The sequence below is a fragment of the Gossypium raimondii genome, chromosome 10, assembly GCF_025698545.1.
Source record: "Gossypium raimondii isolate GPD5lz chromosome 10, ASM2569854v1, whole genome shotgun sequence".
Lineage (NCBI taxonomy): Eukaryota > Viridiplantae > Streptophyta > Magnoliopsida > Malvales > Malvaceae > Gossypium > Gossypium raimondii.
The window spans coordinates 36,364,840-36,384,227 of record NC_068574.1 but is presented as its reverse complement, the minus strand read 5'-3'; the positions used below and the strand labels follow the sequence as shown (position 1 = coordinate 36,384,227).

Genomic DNA, 19,388 nt, shown 5'->3' with positions numbered 1-19,388 from the left:
GAATTTATCGACTAAAACATACTCACCTGAAGGGTTCGTTACTTTAACCACAAACTCAGTAGACTTAAAAGGTATTTTCTTATCTGATAGTAAAGTTGTGCACACATATGAGTGTGTTGACCCCCGGTTAATCAAAGCACTAACATTAGTATCAAAGATAGAAAATGTACCGGTGATCACATCAGGTGCTCAAGCTTCCTATCGAGCACGAATCATGTAAGCCCTAGCTGGTGCTCATGCCTCAGATCTCACAGCAGAATCTTTCGTTCCACTACGACTATTACATGCATTTCCAGTGTTCCAGGGTGGTCTCTCTCTAGCAGTTGTATTACTCGAATAAGTGGTCTGAGCCTTTTCTTTATCAGACCTTTTAGGGTAGTCTCTGAGATAATGTCGTAAGAACTACATTTAAAACACGACCCATCTTTCAGTCTGCATTCACCAAAGTGTCATCTATCACACTACTGACATTTAGTAGTAGCTTGAGGTTTCGAGCTCGAATGTTGTTTTCCTCTATCTTTCTTAGAATAACTCACTGAAGTTGATAAACGACTGTGAAATTTTTTCAACTTCTTTGATGGAGACGAGAATGATTTTCCCATAGGCATTTTTCCCGAGTCACGAGCCTCATAATCAACTTTTCTATTTTCTTTGCTAAGTTTATCGGCCTTATACACTCTATCAACCAGAATTGCAAAGTCTTTCAACTCAAAAATCCCAACTAATAGCTTGATATCTTCATTTAGGCCATCTTCAAATCAAGTGCACATAAGAACCTCTATCAGAACACATTCCCGGACATACTTATTGAGTCACAAAAATTCCCTCTCATACTCAAGTATTGTCATGTGACCTTACTTCAATTCAAGAGACTCTTTACGTTTCTTATCAAGGAATATCTAACTCACATATTTCTTTCTGAACTCGGTCTGAAAGAATTCCTAGTTTACTCAATCTCTTGGTACTACTGCAACCAAGGTGTTCCACCACTGATAAGTTGAGTCTTTCAACAAAAAACAACACATTTCAAGCATTCAACTAGAGTACTCGATAATTCATCAAAAACTCTCACCGTGTTTTCTAACTAGATCTTAGCTCTCTCTGGATCATCTTCAGTTGTACCTCAGAACTGTTGAGCCCCATACTTTTGAATTTTATCAACTACAGGCTTGCTCACTTCTATTAGTTCCAAACTTTGAGGAACTATAGGGACCTGTTGGGGTACGGGTGGGGGTGGAGGTCGTTGAGCCATAGGATTTGTTCTCACAAACTCCGTAAACCATTCGGTCATCATCTAGAAAAAGGCTTCTTTAGCCTCTCCTCCCCAGCCTTCAGACATGGGCCTTCTACCACTGGGCAATGCTCCATGAACGGAGGCTTGCGCATTACTTTCTATTTTATCAAAATCAACTTGGTTGGATTACATCTTATCTATATGAAAACATTCATCTTATCTATATGAAAACATAGTTCAATTTGAGGCAGGAGTTATTACACTATTGTAGGTTATATAATGGCATGTATTTCTAAACCTCATACACTATATGTTCAGTCCGTGAACTAACTAAACTGTAGCTCTGATGACACTAAATGTAACATCCCTAACTCGTATCTGTCACTGAATTAGGGTTACAGAGTATTACCATACAAACAAAAAATTTAAACATACATTTCATACATTATTATAAACATAATATAAAACAACCATTCACATACATATCGTCCCTAAATTGAACCCTTGAGGCCTTAAAAATACCTTAGATACAATTCAGAACCAATTTGAAATTGTTTGGGAAGTTTATGAAAAAGATACAAATTTTGGAACACAGGGGTCACACGACCGTCTGGCCAGGCCTGTGCATCACACAGTTGAGACACACGTTAGTGTCTCAGGCTGTGTAACCTTCGAACTAGGGACACACGACTGTATTCTACCCCGTGTCTTCACCCAGTAACTCATTGAGTATGGTCACACGGTCGTGTCACATGACTGTGTGCCAGGCCGTGTAACTGACTGACTTGCATGTAAATAGATCTTCGAGGGTCGCTAGGCCGTGTGTCACACACAGCTAAGTCACACGCCCGTATCTCGAGCCGTGTCTACCTAAAATTCACCCAAAACAAGCCATTTCCAACACCGCATCATGCATAAACCTTTAGGCTTAAAATATACATATAATAACCAATTCAAGAGTCCTAAAATCAACTAACCTATATGCCATACAAGGCACCTCAAATGAAAAAAATCAAAACTTACCTAAACATGCATATTTGGTCACATTTCCATCATGAATTATAATTCAACTGCTATGAAATCATGCCACTAACATGACCATTAACACATCACTATAAATATACCAATTCATCCATTAAACATTCAACTAAACACCATTACAAGTTCACCTATACTTGCCATTATAACATTGGCCAAAATATTCAAAAACTATCGATATTTATGTTGGATAGTGTGATAGATCTCAGACTAGCTCCAAACTGATCGAGCTTCCGATGATCTATAAAATATAGGAAAGAAACTACGTAAGCACATAATTCTTAGTAAGTTCGTAGAAAATGAAACACAACTTGTTGCAAACCCGGTTGCATCATGTTTTGACACAACTCGCCTACATCATAATTGGCCTAAACTTGAAGGGCCCAAGTGCAAGATGAAACATCTCTTAGGCCTGATTGATTATTGGGCCAATGTTTTTAAGGACTTTTTAATTCAATATAGTTTTATTTAAATTAATAAGTTTGCATATTTTTAATTTTGGACTTGCACTTTGTGTGTTCTGCATTTAAATAATGAATTGCATTATGTAACTCCCATTTTAGTTTAAGTCTGCATCATTAAATTAGGTCTTGTATTAAGTAACTCATTTAGTTTGCATTTCAAACCATGAATTTAAGCATCTTAGTTTAATAAATGAGTTGCTAGACATTTATTCAACTCATCTTAGTTTAATTAATAAGTGTTTTTGTTGAACTTTATTTAATAAGTGTTGCTCTTAATTAATCTAGTTACTAGGATTATTTATTGATGCATGAGTTTAAGTTTATGCTTCTTTAATTAACTAGTTCTTGGAATAATTGATGCATATGTTTAGCTCTTTTATTTAAGTTAAGTATTTATCTTTGATATGTTTAATTAGTTTTTAAATATGTTTAATAAGTTTATTTTAATGTGTTTAATGCAAGTGTCTCTTCAGCTTATAACCATTATAATTTAAGGCTGTTACAAATTAAATAAAGTGGTTATTCAAGTCATTTTCAGTTACAAAGTAAATGGGCTGCTACAAAGGAGGTTTATACATCATTTAATGAGGTTTTAAGGAGCATTATATCATCTATTTATTTTCGACAGCAACCCTTTAAACCACCAGCCCATTTTTGCCATTTCAAAGGTTAATTCAAGCATCCAAATACCATTAAGGAGCTGGTTAATAAGTTGGTGTCTATTCGGCTGGCCAAGGGCTAACTCAAGAGTCATTTTTCAAGCAATTAAAGTCATTCATTCAGCTGAATTGAAGTGAATTCAAGAATGGAGTTATTTGGATCAAGAATGTGAAAAGACTTGAGTTTTATTTCAGTTTTTAAATGGCACATTAAGTTGAATGTTTGTGACCATTCGGCTAGCCTATTTTAACACAATAAATAGATGAAATCAGCCTTTGTAAAGGGATTTTTAGACTTATGCTGAATTTATGCTAAATTTGAGTTTTGTAAGTTATCCAATTCTCTTTGATTTTTTTTGGAACTGATATAACCTATCAAGTATAGCTTTTGGCGTCTATCTTTTCCTTATTTCTTTGAACTTATCACTCAAACCCGAGTGTGGCGTTCACCCATTTTGATACCTTTGGTTCCTAACTCTCTATAGTTAGCGGGTCAAGGTCCTTTGTTTCTTTTCTAGCATCTTAAGTGACTTATAAGTTTCGGGTCAATATTCTCTATAGTATTGGTTCACTCTTGTCCTTAAGCACAACTTTCCGTTCTATCCAGCATTCTGATTAGTTTGCTTCAAAAACCTTTAGTCGAAACTTCATCTTCATTCACCTATCCTTAATCCATCCTAAAAAACTCTTTGAAAACCTTTCATTTAAGCTTGCCCTTAGCCAAATTCAATCAAACTCCGAATTGAATGGGACTTCTCCATTTTACGATCGGACAATAAAAACGACTCGACTCATCACCGAGGCGGATCGTATCACAACTTACCATTTCTTTGTATAATAATAAATATTAACATAATGCTTAGTGGTGTGGCATCTCGATATTTGACTTAGCGTCTAAGCCTAGTATGGGGTGTTACATTTGGTGGTATTAGAGTCTAGGTTCAGTAACTTTCAGACCTAGGTGATTGCTGTGTGATTGGAGTTTCGTAACTCATAAGTTTAAATTTCTTAGCTTTCATGAAATGGCTGATATGACTCTATTTGAATTGCATGAGATATCTCTTATTTGTAAGGGATGAGGGATAAGAATGGGAACACATTCCTTTAATTCTAAAATTTTCTTGCAGGAACGAGACTTGGATCATTTCCCCCCACTCACACCATTTATTTGTTTGTGTATGTATGCTAGATAATTAGATATGCTTCCTACACGTGTAAATGTGAGAGCTAATTCATAGGATGGTATATTTTCTGCACCTATTATGCCACTGCGTAGGGTAAATATTTTTTATGATAGTGTAGACCCTCTAATGGAAGTAATAATTGGAGTGTTTCAGTGGTTTGTTGGTGCTAACCCTATTCCTACACCAGCCAATCCTTCACCAATGAATCGGCTTACGCTTGAACATCTTCGAGCGTTGGGTGGCAAAGAGTTTTCTAAAGTTAAAAGGACCAATCCGACCATAGCTGAGTACTAGTTGGAAGGATTTGAAAGGATGCTTGAACAAATGTCATGTTCTAACGAGGAGGAATTGGGTTGTACTGTATCCCTACTTGATTGGGAGGCATATCATTGGTGGAATACTGTTAAAAGAGGTACAACCACTAATCATTTAACTTGGGATTATGTTTAGTGGTGTTTAGGAATAAGTTTATGGGTGAGCAGTATATGGAAGCTCGTAAGTGGGAATTGTTGGATCTTGTGCAAGGTGTGTTATCTATGGCTGACTATGAAGCAGAGTTTGTGCGCCTTCGTCAATATGCTTTTGAGATGGTGTTGACTAAGGATTGCTGTAAAATGTTTCATTTCGGGCTTAATTGAGAGATTCAAGTTTATTTAGTAGCTCAAAACATAGAGTTGTTTGATGAGCTTATGAAAAAAGCAAAGGTTGTGAATGAGACTTTAGCTGAGCCTGCTTGTTCGGTAGTGGCTGAGACTAGTAAAAGAGCTTCCGGTGGTGCTTCTAGATGTCCACCCAAGAGGGGGCATGATAATTACGGCTTTGGAAGGGGTGCAAGATGTGGGTCTCGACCGAGTCAATCTAAACAATAAAGTAATGCTGTGACTAGCACTGGTGGTTCGACTGTGGTTTTGGATGGCCACTTTGTGCTCATTGTCATTGTAAGCATCTTGGAGAGTGTCTTAAGTTGACAAGTGGATGTTATAAGTGTGGTTCGAAAGAAAATTTTCTTAGGGACTGCCCGAATAAAATAGAGGTATCACAGACTCAGAGTTTGGCACCTACTACTGCTCCAGTTCGAAAGAACATTTTCTTAGGATTTGTCCGTTACTTTCTTTGGTTGATTTTGGTTCTACACATTCATATATTCTGAGTGAATTAGCTTGTAAGTTAGGGATTCCTATAGACACTATTGATTTGGGAATGATTGTAATTAGTTCCTTTGGAGATAGTGTTGTTGTGAATAAGGTTAATAGTAGGTGTCCTCTTCGGATACAAGGACACGTTTTCTCTGTTGATCTCATGGAACTACCATTTTATGGATTTGATGTTATTTTGGGCATGGATTGGTTCACTGAGCATAAGGCTAAGGTAGATTTTGAGACTAAGCGAATTACCTTGAGAAATAGTGATGGGTTGGAAATTATTGTTGTTGGCAAAAGATCAGGTTTTATGTCTAATGTGGTTTCAGCTATGAAGGCTGAGAAGTTGATGGGTAAAGGTTGTGAAGCTTATTTGGCTTTTGTGATGAATTCGGTTAGTATGGAGTTAAGAGTTCAGGATATTCAAACTGTTAGGGATTTTCCTAACGTGTTTCCTGAAGAGTTGTCTAGCTTGTCGCCAGAAAAAGAAGTGGAGTTTGGAATTGAGCTTTATTCTAGTACTACACCGGTGTCCGTTGCACCCTACGACATGACACCAAAAAAGCTCAAGGAGTTAAAGATTAAGTCACAAGAGTTATTGGATAGGGGGTTTATTCGACCAAGTGTATCTCCGTCGGGTGCATCAATTTTATTTGGTAAGAAAAAGATGGTACGATGCAGATGTGTATTGAATATAGATAGTTGAATAAGTTGACTATGAAGAATAAGTATCCTTTGCCTCAGATTGATGACTTGTTTGATTAGTTTCGAGGTGTGACAGTGTTCTTGAAGATTGATTTAAGATTTGGGTATTATCAGTTAAAGTTGAAGGAGTCTGATATGTTGAAAACTGCTTTTAGGACCCGATATGGGCATTATGAGTTTTTGGTGATGCCGTTTGGTTTAACTAATGCCCCTGTCGCATTCATGGATTTGATGAACCGAGCATTTCATTTGTACTTAGATCAGTTTGTGATCGTCCTCATAGATGATATTTTGGTGTATTCTCATTTTGAGGAGGATCACGACGAGCATCTAAGGGTTGTCTTACAAATTTTGAGGGATAAGAAACTATATGAGAAGTTAAGTGTAAATTTTGGCTTAAGAAAGTGGCATTTTTTGGATATGCGGTTTCGACAAAAGGGATTTGAGTGGATCCTAAGAAAATTGAGGCGATTGTATATCAGAAGCTGCCTAGGAGTGTTATTAAAGTCCGAAGTTTCTTAGGCTTAGCTGGTTACTACTGTAGATTCATTAAAGGGTTTTCTCTCATTGTTACACCCTTAACAAAACTATTTAAGAAGAGTGTGGTGTTCAGATAGACTGATGAAAGGTAGAAGAGTTTTGACCAACTTAAGGCAGTGTTGACAAAGGCATCTGTGTTGATTCAACTGGAACTTGGAAAAGATTTTGTGGTTTATAGTGACGCTTTGTATATAGGGCTTGGTTGTGTATTGATGCAAGAGAGTAAAGTTGTGGCTTATGCTTCAAGGCAATTGAAGGCGCATGAATAGAACTATCCTACTCATGATTTGAAGTTAGCTGTTGGGTATTTCCGCTTAAGATTTGGCGTCATTATCTTTATGGAGAGAAGTGTGTGATTTACATTGATCATAAGAGCCTTAAGTACCTCCTCTCCTAAAAGGAGTTGAATTTAAGGCAAATGTGTTGGGTTGAACTATTGAAGGACTATGGCTGTGTGATTGAGTATCATCCTGACAAGGCGAATGTTGTTGCTGACGCTTTGAGAAGGAAGTTGATGACGGAGTTGAGAGCTATGTTTGCGCGCTTGAGTTTAGCTAGTGATAGTGGTTTATGTGCTGAACTTCAAGTGAGGCCATTTTTGTCGCAGCAAATTAAAGAAAAACAATCGTTAGATGGGGAATTGCTAAAGAAGATTCGATAGGTTGAGCAAGGAATTAAAGGGGATTTTCATGTAGACGGTAATGGTATCTTGAATTTTCGAGGTAGATTGTGTGTGTGGCAAGATATGGATTTAAGGCAAGTGATTCTTACCGAGGTACATAGTAGCCCTTATGCTATACATCCCGGTAGTAGGAAGATGTATCATGATCTTTGTGAAATTTATCGGTGGCCTAGGTTGAAGCATGACATTACAGATTTTGTGGTTCGATGTTTGGTTTGTCAAAAGGTAAAAGTTGAACATCAATTTCCTTTGGGGCTGTTGCAACCTATTGCGATTCCTGAATGGAAGTGGGAAAGGATTACTATGGATTTTGTTTCGAGTTTGCCATTGACTCCATCAAAGAAGGATTCAATTTGGATTATAGTTGATCAGTTTTTGAAGAGTGTGTATTTCCTAGCAGTGCGTACCAATTATTTGTTGCAGAAGTTGGCAGAGTTGTATATTGTTGAGATTGTTCATATTCATGGGGTTCCAGTTTTGATTATTTCTGATAAGGATTCAAGGTTTAATTCAAGGTTTTGGAAGAGTTTGCAAGAGGCTTTGGGATCAAAGCTTACTTTCAGTACGACTTATCATCCCAAGCTGATGGTCAATTGGAGAGGGTAATTCAAATGTTAGAAGATATGTTGCGAAGCTACATGATTGAGTTCAGTGGTAGTCGGGAGTGATATCTGCCCTTAGCAGAGTTTACTTACAATAATAGTTTCCAAGTGAGTATTCACATGGCACCATTTGAGGCGTTGTATGCTAGGAAGTGTAGAACTTTTTGTGTTGGACGAAATTGGATGAAAAGCTTGTTATTGGACCAGAATTAGTTCATAAGACAGAAGAGAAAGTAAAACTGATATGCGAATGGTTGAAAGCAACAATAGATAGGTAGAAATCTTATGCGGATTTGAAGCGACGAGATATTGAGTTTCAAGTTGGCGATAAGGTGCTTTTAAAGGTTTCCCAATGGAAAAAAGGTTTTAAGATTTGGAAGAAAGGGTAAATTAAGTCCAAGGTATATTAGACCTTATGAAGTTGTTGAGAGGATTGGACTGGTAGCTTATCGACTCAGGTTGCCGCCAAAACTTGAGGGAATTCATGATGTCTTCCATGTGTCCATACTGCAGAAGTATCGCTTAGATCTGTTGCATGTTGTGTTAGTTGAAGAGTTTGAGGTTTGACCTGATCTTACTTATGAGGAAGAACTAGTTAAGATTCTAGCTCATGAAGAGAAGGTTTTACAGAATAAGAGAGTTCCGTTGGTTAAGGTTTGGTGGGGCAATCACAAAACGGAAGAGGCTACTTGGGAAACTGGGAAAGCGATAAGATGTCAAAATCCTTACTTGTTTAGCTTAGGTAATTTCAAGGACAAAATTCTTTTTAGTGGGGAGAGTTGTCACACCCCAAAATAGGGCCTAAGAGTTTTATGGGTATTTTAAGAATTTTGGCCTACATGAGCTTCAAATTTTGTAAGGTTGGTACTCGATAATGTTTTCGACAATGGTTTTCATAAAGTTAAGTTAATTTTTGGAAACGAGTTTTAAATATCTTTAATTTTAGAAAGGGGATTGTTTTGTAAAAGAGTCAAAAATTGGATAATTTATGTTGCAGTTTAGCCAATTTTTGAGATTGAACCCTTAAACCCCCCATTCCTAATCCTGTTCACAATAGATTTTTTCCCCATTGCCCTACTTATCGTCCCTTGCTCCTCCTCTTCACTCTCTCAATTGATTTTTGACTCTCAAACTATAATACTTTGAGTTTCTATCATTTTCATGCATTAAACCTCTCTAAATATTAGACAATCCTTTATTCTCATTCTACTATATAGCCAATCACTCTTTCCTCTCGTTGCCCTTATCACCTCTCTACGACGATTCTTCACCCTTTAGGTGTGAACCACGTTTTACCTTCGCTTGCTCCTTCTCTTTTTAGTTTCTGATATCAATAGATTTAATATACTTTTATTCAATAAATACAATCAACTCGTGTGAGATAACAAACTAATCATCAACTAATTATACTTTTACACGATAATTTCAACCACTATTATTACAAAATCCTATTATTTTACAAAAATAGTAAAAATAATTTTACGTTTAGATTTAAGGAAAATGAAAAGGAAGAAAACAAAAGTTTAGATTTAATTTTTATTAAATAAAACTAAAGATAAAAGTGCGGTGAGATCAAGCAAATCTAAACCCATTTCCCCAATTAATTGTTTTCAAATGTAGATTAAATGTTAAGCATTTATTTAAGTATAATAAAAATACAAATAATTATTATTTATTATTTTAGATATTTTAACAAAAAAAGGAAAAAGGAAAAGCCTTGAACTTGCGTCTTTTAACTTCCAAAATCACCCTCTCCTAAGCAAAGAATATATTTTTCTTTGGCAAAAAGGAAAAAAGGAAAAGAATATATTTTGTTTGTCTCTTTAAAATTTAAATTAAAAAGAAAAGAAAAAAGTGTACATAATTTTAAAATAATTAATAAATAAAATAAAAAAGTTATATTACATATATATTACCTACAACAATAGACCGTGTCTCAGCTGTAAAATACCAGTGCACCCTCACAAATCTACATTTTTTGTTTTAAAGTTTTAACATGCTCGATCTCCTCATCATGCCCCCTTCTTCAAAATCCACCGCCACCGCCTCCTCCACCACCGGCGCTGCCACCTCTTCCGCCACGAAACTTACCGGCTACCACCACCATCACCACCAAAACCCCCATTCCCACTCCCCTCTCCTCCTCTGCAAACACTCTCCATCAGCCACCCTAGACCTCCTGATCCTAATTTTAGTACTTTTCTCTGGCACTTTCCTTCTATCCTCTTACTTCTCCTACCTGTTCCATTCCCTTTCCCTTCTCCTTTCCCCTCTCCTCTCCACCCAAAGCGCTTCCTTTTCTCTCCCTTTCGTTTCCTACCTTTTGGGTTGCACACTTTTCTTTGTCACAACCCTTATTTCCATCGAGTTCTGCTGCGGTTCACGGTCCCGTAAATGCGAAAAGCCTGGTTGTAAAGGGCTGAAAAAGGCTTTGGAGTTCGATTTGCAGCTACAAACGGAGGATTGTGTGAAAAATGGATCGAAGGAGATTGATCGTTTGCCTTGGAAAGGTGGGAGTGAAGGGAACCCCGATTATGAGTGTTTGAGGGCTGAATTAAGGAAGATGGCACCGCCTAATGGGCGAGCTGTTTTGCTTTTTCGGGCTCGCTGTGGTTGCCCTATTGCTAAGCTTGAAGGTTGGGGTCCGAAGAGAGGTAGACGCCATAAAAAGTAAGTCCTTATAGGGTTGATTTTGATGGCTTTTGGGAGGATTGGGTTTTCCTCCGGTTGATTTATTTATTGATTATATTTTGAGGGGGCTTTTGGGTGGGATTTAATCTGTGAGCTTTGTTTGATTAATGTATTTTAATATAAACTTATGAATTTTATTTTATTGTTTAGCATTTTCATAGACTGCTTTTTTTTTTTTGATGCCTAGGCAAAATTGTTTTCCTTTTTGTTGAATTGCAATTACATTGAGATATTGTTTAATTTTTGCTGGTTCTGGGTTTTTAAAGATCTGAAAAACGGATCTTCATGTGTTTTCGCTTGTCTCCAGTAAAGAATTTAGGAGGCTTTCATCGGTGTAAAACTTAGCATTTTTGTTCACTGTGGTTGCTCTGTCGTTATTAGAGAGGTGTATAATCTGCATATTTCCTCTTGCATTGGGATGAATATGAAAAACATAAGGATGTGAAAATCTTGACATTGTTGATAATTTGATCTGCTAGATGTGGTTAAATGACTCAAGTTAAAAAAAAATGCATCTAGATTGTCATGTTTGTCAGCAACATTTATAATTAATAACGTTCTTGAGATTTATGAAGAATGACTTAATTATTTTTAAGTGAGAAACTTAAGCAGAAAGGAAGAAGTTATTTTTGGAATATGGCAAAGCAAACAGTTGCATAATTTGCATTTAGCCAACAGATCTGTTGTGTGGAAACATTATTTGAATTTGATTTTCCTTTTTTTAGTAAGTCTTGCATTTATGGTGTTTCGGTATTATGTTGTGAGGTATGCAGATTCTTTAAGTTTAACTTATATAGTTTGTAACATTTATGAGCAAGTCATCCCACTATATTTCAACATTTGAGATCATTGGTAAACTTATTGTTCATGCATCCTCCTGAGTATGTTTCTGTTAATTCTTTTGTGGCCGTACCTTAATGAGTTTCAGGCAGTCATAAGTATTAATTCTTATTTTTCTTTACTATATTATCATATGAATGCGTCCCATGTGTGTGTAATGTATGTCATTAGTGAAATTCAAATTCATTACCTTAATGCGATTGCACTAGACATGTGTAACTGTGGATATCTATTTTCTTGCTTTGCTCTATGGATACGATACTAATCAGGAAAAATTGAAAAGTATTAACATCTAAGCTGGCTAAGCAAGTGAAACTTTGATAATGATTTTGGTAGCTTTAGTACTGTATCCAGTATAATGCTAGAAATTTTTGACTTTCCACTCAAAAGGTTGCCTTCATTGTCTCAGCATCAATTTGGGAAATTGACCGGAAACATAGCGGTCATTCACCCTTTTAAGCTATGGAGACAATTTAAGGTTTGATATTATTATCCACGTTAGTTATGATCCTCAATTGGAGCTGTTACAGTCTCATTTGTCCTTTACATTTGTTGACAGTGTAATGTCTTCCTTGGGGGCATCCATTTAACTTGGCATTTTGGGTATTTCTGTTTTCCAGATGGATTCTGTTTATGATTTACTAAATATTTAGATAAGATGGAAACTAGTTGGGGTATTAATAAACTATCAATGACCGTGTATGGTAATGTGGAAAGTGTTTGAGTTTCACATAATGCAAAATATAGTCAGCTCCTTTCATTTCAAGGAACTCTGGCTGGGTCAAGATCTTGTCCAACTTATTACCATTTAAAATGGATGAGCTTGTGTTTTCATGATGGAAGTGAAGTATTAGTGGATGCGCTTTTGTAAAGTTCTCTACCACATTTCCTGGTTGAATTAAACCTTGATATTAAGTTTAAATACCAACACAAACATCACCTTCATCCCTTTTTTCTGTTATACTCTTAATAAGAACATTTTATGTAAGTCTTAGTCTTGATAAATGGATAACCCCGGGCCTGATTGCGTGGAGGGATATTTATTTTTTTTACATTTTTGAGGGAGTATTTGATCATATTATTGGTTTCATGCATTCATAACATGGAATATATATATACATATATATAAGTTGATATGACTGAGGTGAGTATTGGGTTTTGCAGGGGTCTTGCCAGTTCGGCACAAAATGGAGATCATCGCTAATAATTGATTTTGTATGGTCACCGGAATCCTCCTACATTCCAACGTTTAACTAGTTCGATCTTTAACGCTCTCTCCTTTCTGGAAGACTTTACTTTGATCAGAAGAAATTTTACATGCTGTATTCCCGGTGGCATTTCTTGAACCTTTTCTAAAATCATTAACTTGGAAGGATATACAAACATTTAATTTGAATAAAATAACACTGGATGATGTTTTTATTTAAAAATAATCTCTAGACCTTAGCATTGGTATTGGCAGTTAGCCATTTTAATTAACATTTATTAAATGCTTATCAATGTTAGCCTTTCCATGTGTTACCAATAAAAGTACAGAGATTTGGCAATCTTACTATCAGATTTCAATTATTGCTGCTTTTCAATTTAAAATCATGTTATTTTGTATTTTGTATGGGGTGAGCGCATCACAGAAAGTAATTTGTTTTTAATGTTTGTGTTTAGTCTGTTTGGTGTTCACTTCCGAACTTTCATATGATCTCTTAAATATGAAACTAAAAATAACAATTAAGAGTAATTAACTATTTATCAAGGTTGAGTAATTAACTAGACTAAACAAATGAACCTTTTCCTGGATTGATGAGTACTATATTTATATTTGTATTTTATAATATTTTTAATAAAAAATTGCTAGGGAAAAAGTAGTTTGCAAAATTATCAAATGAACCGTTGCTTGGAAAATCAACGTATTAGGCGTAATACCAAGAAAGTTTGCATGTCAAGTTCATCGAGATATAATCACGCTTGGCCAAGATGGTATTGATTCACTATTACGATTAGTTTTCTGGTCTAACTAATTTGATTAGATTAATTATTTAAAAATTTATAAAAATTAAAAATTAAAAAATTCAATTTAATATCTATTCAATTGGTTTTTTAGTCTAGTTCAATTTGTCCATACCGATTCATAGGTCAACTAGTTTGATGTCTCTATATTAATACCTCGACCAGTCTGGCTGGTTGGTCCAATATGGTTCAAACCATATGTCTAATCATTTGGACTAAACAATAGTCTTAGCACATCTGGTTCACTTAGTGGCTACAAAAAAGGATGACCCTAACACCTCATTAAGAAGGATCTCTTCTCCGAGTAGAACATGACCAACAATTTACTAAACAAAAGTTTAATCATAGGGCCTTGGAGGAAAAATACTATTTGGATAGCAAAGTCTTGTATGTATAGCATGTAGGGTTTTGCCAAATCACATTGGACTCATATTGGGACTTTTAAGTACAAGTGTTGAAGGTCCTCAATGACTTAGTAACTTGCACCAACTCAACACCATCGAGAAGGACTCACTAAAGAGGGTATAAGTACCTCAATCAAACCATCTCCTACCTTAAGACATTGTCCATACCAAAACTTTGCCAAAATTTATCCAAAATCTCTAACTACTTACTCCAAAACCTAACCATCTCCCTTAGGTTTTTGAAACTACCATGTGTGTGGGAACTTTGATAGTTGCATGTTTGAACAACAGAGAGAACAATAACTTTGGTGTAGTTAAAGTTTGTGTTGGCGTGTTTGACTTTTTATTTAATCTCGTTAATGCAGCAAATGGAGAAACATTTTTTTCCGAAATTATCTTTATCCATTCGACTAACTTGGAGGACAAGGGAGAAGCTTGAAGTGTTAATGATATGAACTCGCTTACGGGATGTAATTGAGTCATTTGTTTGCCTGATCAAAAATTAAGTATTTTTCATTTTGGTTTAACAAAAGGCTAAATTTAAAGAAGATATTTTAATAAGAAGCGGATAAAAATAAAGATAGTTTCATGGAAAGATGGATAAACGGACTTAAAATAAGAAAGAACACTTAATAGTGATTAAAGACCCGAATCTTATAAGTTTTAAGGTGGAAGATGGTTTGATGAAATCGGACCGTGACCCACTATCTATTGAGATAGGAACCAAGCAGTATCAAGATGAACGCCACACTCGGACGAGTGATAAGTTTAGAAAATAAATAAGATTGACGCCACTGGCTTAGCTAGATAAGTCAAGTTGAATCTCAAGGAACAATGAGAGTGAAAACTCACAAAATATGTATTTCATAAAAAGATTCAAAAGTCCTCCCAAAGTTTACAAAATAAACTATTTATAGGCTGAAATATGACCAGTTGAATAGATAATCATAAAGGTAAAATAATTAAGCTAAATTAAATATCCAACTGAAAACAATCCAATAAACTGGGTCAATGCAAATGCTGATCAGTCTTGGTTCATGGCTTCGATAGGTGAGCTGAATGTAGCTTGATTCGGTGAATGGATTTGATGTTTGTTGGTGCACCGAATGGGAAATCTATTGATGAATGAACTTGATGGTAGTTGAATGGCCTTTAAGTGTGAACATTTGGTTATGTAGGTGTGAACAGCAGGAATCAAAGAATCACCTGGAAAGTTAGCTAATCAGCTCATAATCTTTGGCAAAAAGTTCATGAATAATTCGGCTGGGGAATGCACCAAGTAGCCCCAAGGTACATGCACAATCGGGTGCATGAATCCTTCATTAATTAGCTACAATGTATTGGTAAGATACATGAACATCTAGCTGAATAGTAACTCCCTTCGTTCATTCACAATCAAGTACGTTGCTCTTCATTTAAATGGCTTCAATGTATCAGCTAAGTATATGAATGTTCAGCTAAAAATCAGCTCCCAACATTCATGCACAAGTTCGGGTGCATGCTCCATATTTATTGAGCTTCAATGAATCAACTAGATTAATGTAACTTCAGCCGCATAGATGGATGTGAGCTGCTACTTTCCAACAACCTGTAAGACACAATTAAACACACACGGCTAAAGCTTCAATAGAACAAATTAAACACACAATTAAATTGTAATAGACTAAGACCCATTAATAAATCTGATTTTCTAATATGCAATAAATCTGTCCGAAATTGGACATACTTAATGGACAACACAAAGACATGATTTTAATGTGTAATATACTAAGACATGATTTAAATATGTAGCATGCTAAGAAAAAATAATGATCGAATAACAATGACACCAAAAACATTCAGACATGTAATTAAAGCTGTAGAAAATTAAAACAAAGTTAATTAAACCGAAATAATTAAGAATGTTTGAAACTTATTCAGCAGCTAGATTAGCTAGCTAAATGGCAAATCAGTTTGAAGTAAAGTGCAAGGGAACTCGATGAGCAATCCCAAGCTCGATCGGTGGAAGCCTTTTCCCAAATTTGTCCCACCAAAATTGAATTTGCTTCTTTGATTGCTTGGACCGAGCTCGATTAGTTGGACCAGTTTGTAGCTTGATTGGATCTTGATTGGAGTCTGTTGAGTCCTTGGCCTGGTTCGTATCTTCCCCCTCTTGAAGGCAATTTGTCCTCAAATCGGTGCCTACATCAAAAAGAGACAAATTAGATATGTTCAAACTCGCATTGGCATGAGACTTACCTGGTAGGTCCAATCGATATGCATCAACAATTGGCTCCAACACCTGTAACGGAACATCGTTTCTAGGTAACATTACTTCAAAATGATTCATTACTAAATCAGGTCATTTGCTAGAAAAGAATTTGTGTGGTTCTCGGTTCCTTAAATTAAAACGGTTGAACACAAATCTCTCCGGAACCTGAAAGTCAAGAACAATTTCAATAACAAAATTAAATTGTAGTATTTCTTTCAATGCATTGCTTACACGATCTGGAAACAATTCAAAAATGTTGTAATTTGTATAAGCATATTGAATTTCAAGCGTTCCTTCCAAATAATGTAATCTCAATTTAACTTCGAGATCAAAAACAAAGTTTTGTTTTACCATTTCAATCTAACTCCAGAATTTCATAACTGGCAACATAGAAGAAACATGTAGTAATCGAGAGTTATAATCATGCAAGACATGCTTGAAACCTTTCAACCATAATATAGAACAAAAATATCTGAAATTAAAGACTTGATTTTGACTTTGTACATCATCAGAGTTCACATATTTGGTTTTCGAAAATAATGATAAATAATGGAGCAATTGAAAATGGCCAACATGTTTATACAAAATAAAACTACGATGCTCACCTTCTTTCAACAACAGCTTAGGAAAATTTGCTCTAGGTTCGAACACATAGTTGAGATCACTTATGTTCAAATACAATAGGAATTTTTCATGCAGCAACAATTCAATCATGCTAGACGAATAAGATTTAGGCACATGTATGTACAAACAATCAAGACTTTCGAAATTTCCTCAAATAGACAGCGATAACCACAAAATTTTCGCACATGGAATTAAAGAATTCACGTAGCATTCTAGATCGAACAAATTAAGCTTATCTCGTGACAATTTTTTGTGACTTATGGCAATCAAATTTTGTCCAATAATGTCCAAATCATCTTGCAATTTAATGTTGTTCGAATCAGCACAAAACAAATAATGAAAGAAACATTTTAAGACATTATTCGAAACAGATTCAATAACTCTATTCAACGTATAACAACAAAACAAATCATGATAAAAAAATTCTTTAAGACAAACAACATGAGCAAACTTGTCAATGGAAATAAAAAAGTTCCAATCTGATTGAGTCTTGATAAGTTGCTCACCTTGCTTACCTTCGGGAATGTTAAGATCATTTTTACTCTCCAACTTACCCTTTTTGATCAATTGAAATCGGCGCTCGTTGGTAAGGTAGTGAAGTTGGAATTCGTCTATGGTTGGAATTTGATGAACCTGAAATGAAAAGAAATCACAAGGCAAACTCGCTTGTGGGTTAATTTTGACTTTCCTCACTTTTTCTTGGTCACTCTCTTCACTCGTTTCTTTTGCAAGCTCTTTTTCTCTTTCACTTGTTTCTTTTTCAGTCTCTTTTTCCTTTTCACTCATTTCTTTTTCAGTCTCTTTTGTTTTTATTTCTTTTTCTTCTTGTTTTTTTCATTTCATTCTCTCTTTTCTCAATCAGTTTCAACTCTTTTGTTTCTCTCATTTTTTCCGAAATCTTTTCTTTTTCTTTGTCATTTTTCTCTTCTAATGCACTTACTTTCGAATTTTCAATAGAAGCTTTCAATTTGAGTTGATCTTCGTAAACTTGTTCTGGAGTAAGCGGTACTAAGATTACTTTCCTCCCTTGATGTTTAAATGTATACCTATTGGTATAGTTGTTATGAATGACCCTTCAGTCCAATTGCCATAGCCTTCCTAGCAGCAAATGGCAGGTGTGCATAGGCACCACATCGTACACAACCTCGTCTTGATATTTGCCGATTGAAAAGGCAATGAGCACTTGTTTAGTGACCTTGAATTCGCCTCCTTCGTTAAGCCATTGCAGCTTATAGAGGTGTGGATGATTGGTAGTGGTTAAAACAAGCTTTTCCACCATAATAGTACTAGCCATGTTTGAGCAACTTTCACAATGAATAATGACGCAACAAACTTTTCCTTGTACTCGGCAGCGGGGATGAAAGAGATTTTCTCATTGCTGCTCGTTCTCCACTCTTTGAAGGTTTAAACTCCTTTCAATGACAAGGGCTTTGTCATTGAAAGCATGTTGCAAGTCTTCTTCATCCGATGGTACATAGAGCTTTACTCATTGTCTTTTTTTTTCTTTCGTTGCAAGATAAGTTTGACATGAAAGAATCAGCATGAGAAGATTTCCGTTGGGTAAGAGTGGAAGGATTTACATATAAGTCACGATCAACTCTTCGTGATTGAACCTCCATGGATGAGTATTTTGATACAGTCGAAGAGATACTTGTGCCTTCTCGTTTGTTACCCCAAAAGGCTTCAAGCTCATGGTTTTTTTTTCTCTGACTTGAATCCCTCGACGAATAAGAATCACGAAATGGATCTCTTCTCAAGAATTCGTAGGACGGTAGACTCCTTAACGATCTTGCTTTTATACGATCTAACTTTTCTTTTTGCATTTTCTTAGTTTTAGATCGCATAATCCTTCTCATTTTTTTCCTCATCATTTGCAATTCAAACTCAAAAAGTTCTTGGGACATGATTTCAGCAAAGGATTAGAAAATAAAAGACGAATTAAATAGGAAATAGACCTCACCAAATTCAAATATCCTCACCAGTCTCTCGCAAAGAAAATAAAATATGTCACTCCACTCGTGTTTCACTCAATTGTTGGCTTTTACCTCTTGATGAATTCTTCACTTGTGCCTTTTACCTCTCAAATTCACCTCTCAAAATTCTTGGAGATTTCGTTAGACCTATTAGAAAGCTCATAGGTCGACTTCAAAAGGCTTAAAAAAAGGATTAATGTTAGGTAATTAGGTAGGCTGAAAGAAAATTTCAAGAGTGTGGCTGCAAAATCAGATTTAAAGAACAAATAAGAAGATTAGGAATTTAAAACACTTTGTAAGCTATTTTTTTTGTCGAAATACACAAAATCGAACTCCCACTTTGTATTTTAATTT

At 35.6% G+C, this 19,388-nt stretch overlaps 1 protein-coding gene across 1 annotated transcript; it reads left to right on the top strand.

Moving 5' to 3' along the window:
• Positions 1–10,183: 10,183 nt before the first annotated feature.
• LOC105777775 (uncharacterized protein At5g19025) lies at positions 10,184–13,325 on the top strand. Its single transcript, XM_012601233.2, has 2 exons — positions 10,184–10,917; positions 12,943–13,325. The coding sequence occupies exons 1-2, from the start codon at positions 10,244–10,246 to the stop codon at positions 12,980–12,982; spliced, it is 714 nt and encodes a 237-aa protein (XP_012456687.1). The 5' UTR covers positions 10,184–10,243; the 3' UTR covers positions 12,983–13,325.
• Positions 13,326–19,388: the final 6,063 nt, after the last annotated feature.

Coding starts and splice junctions, on each gene's coding strand:
- LOC105777775 (XM_012601233.2), top strand. CDS start 10,244: ATGCTCGATCTCCTCATCATGCCCCCTTCTTCAAAATCCACCGCCACC. Junction 10,918..12,942: donor AGAGGTAGACGCCATAAAAA/GTAAGTCCTTAT, acceptor TGGGTTTTGCAG/GGGTCTTGCCAGTTCGGCAC.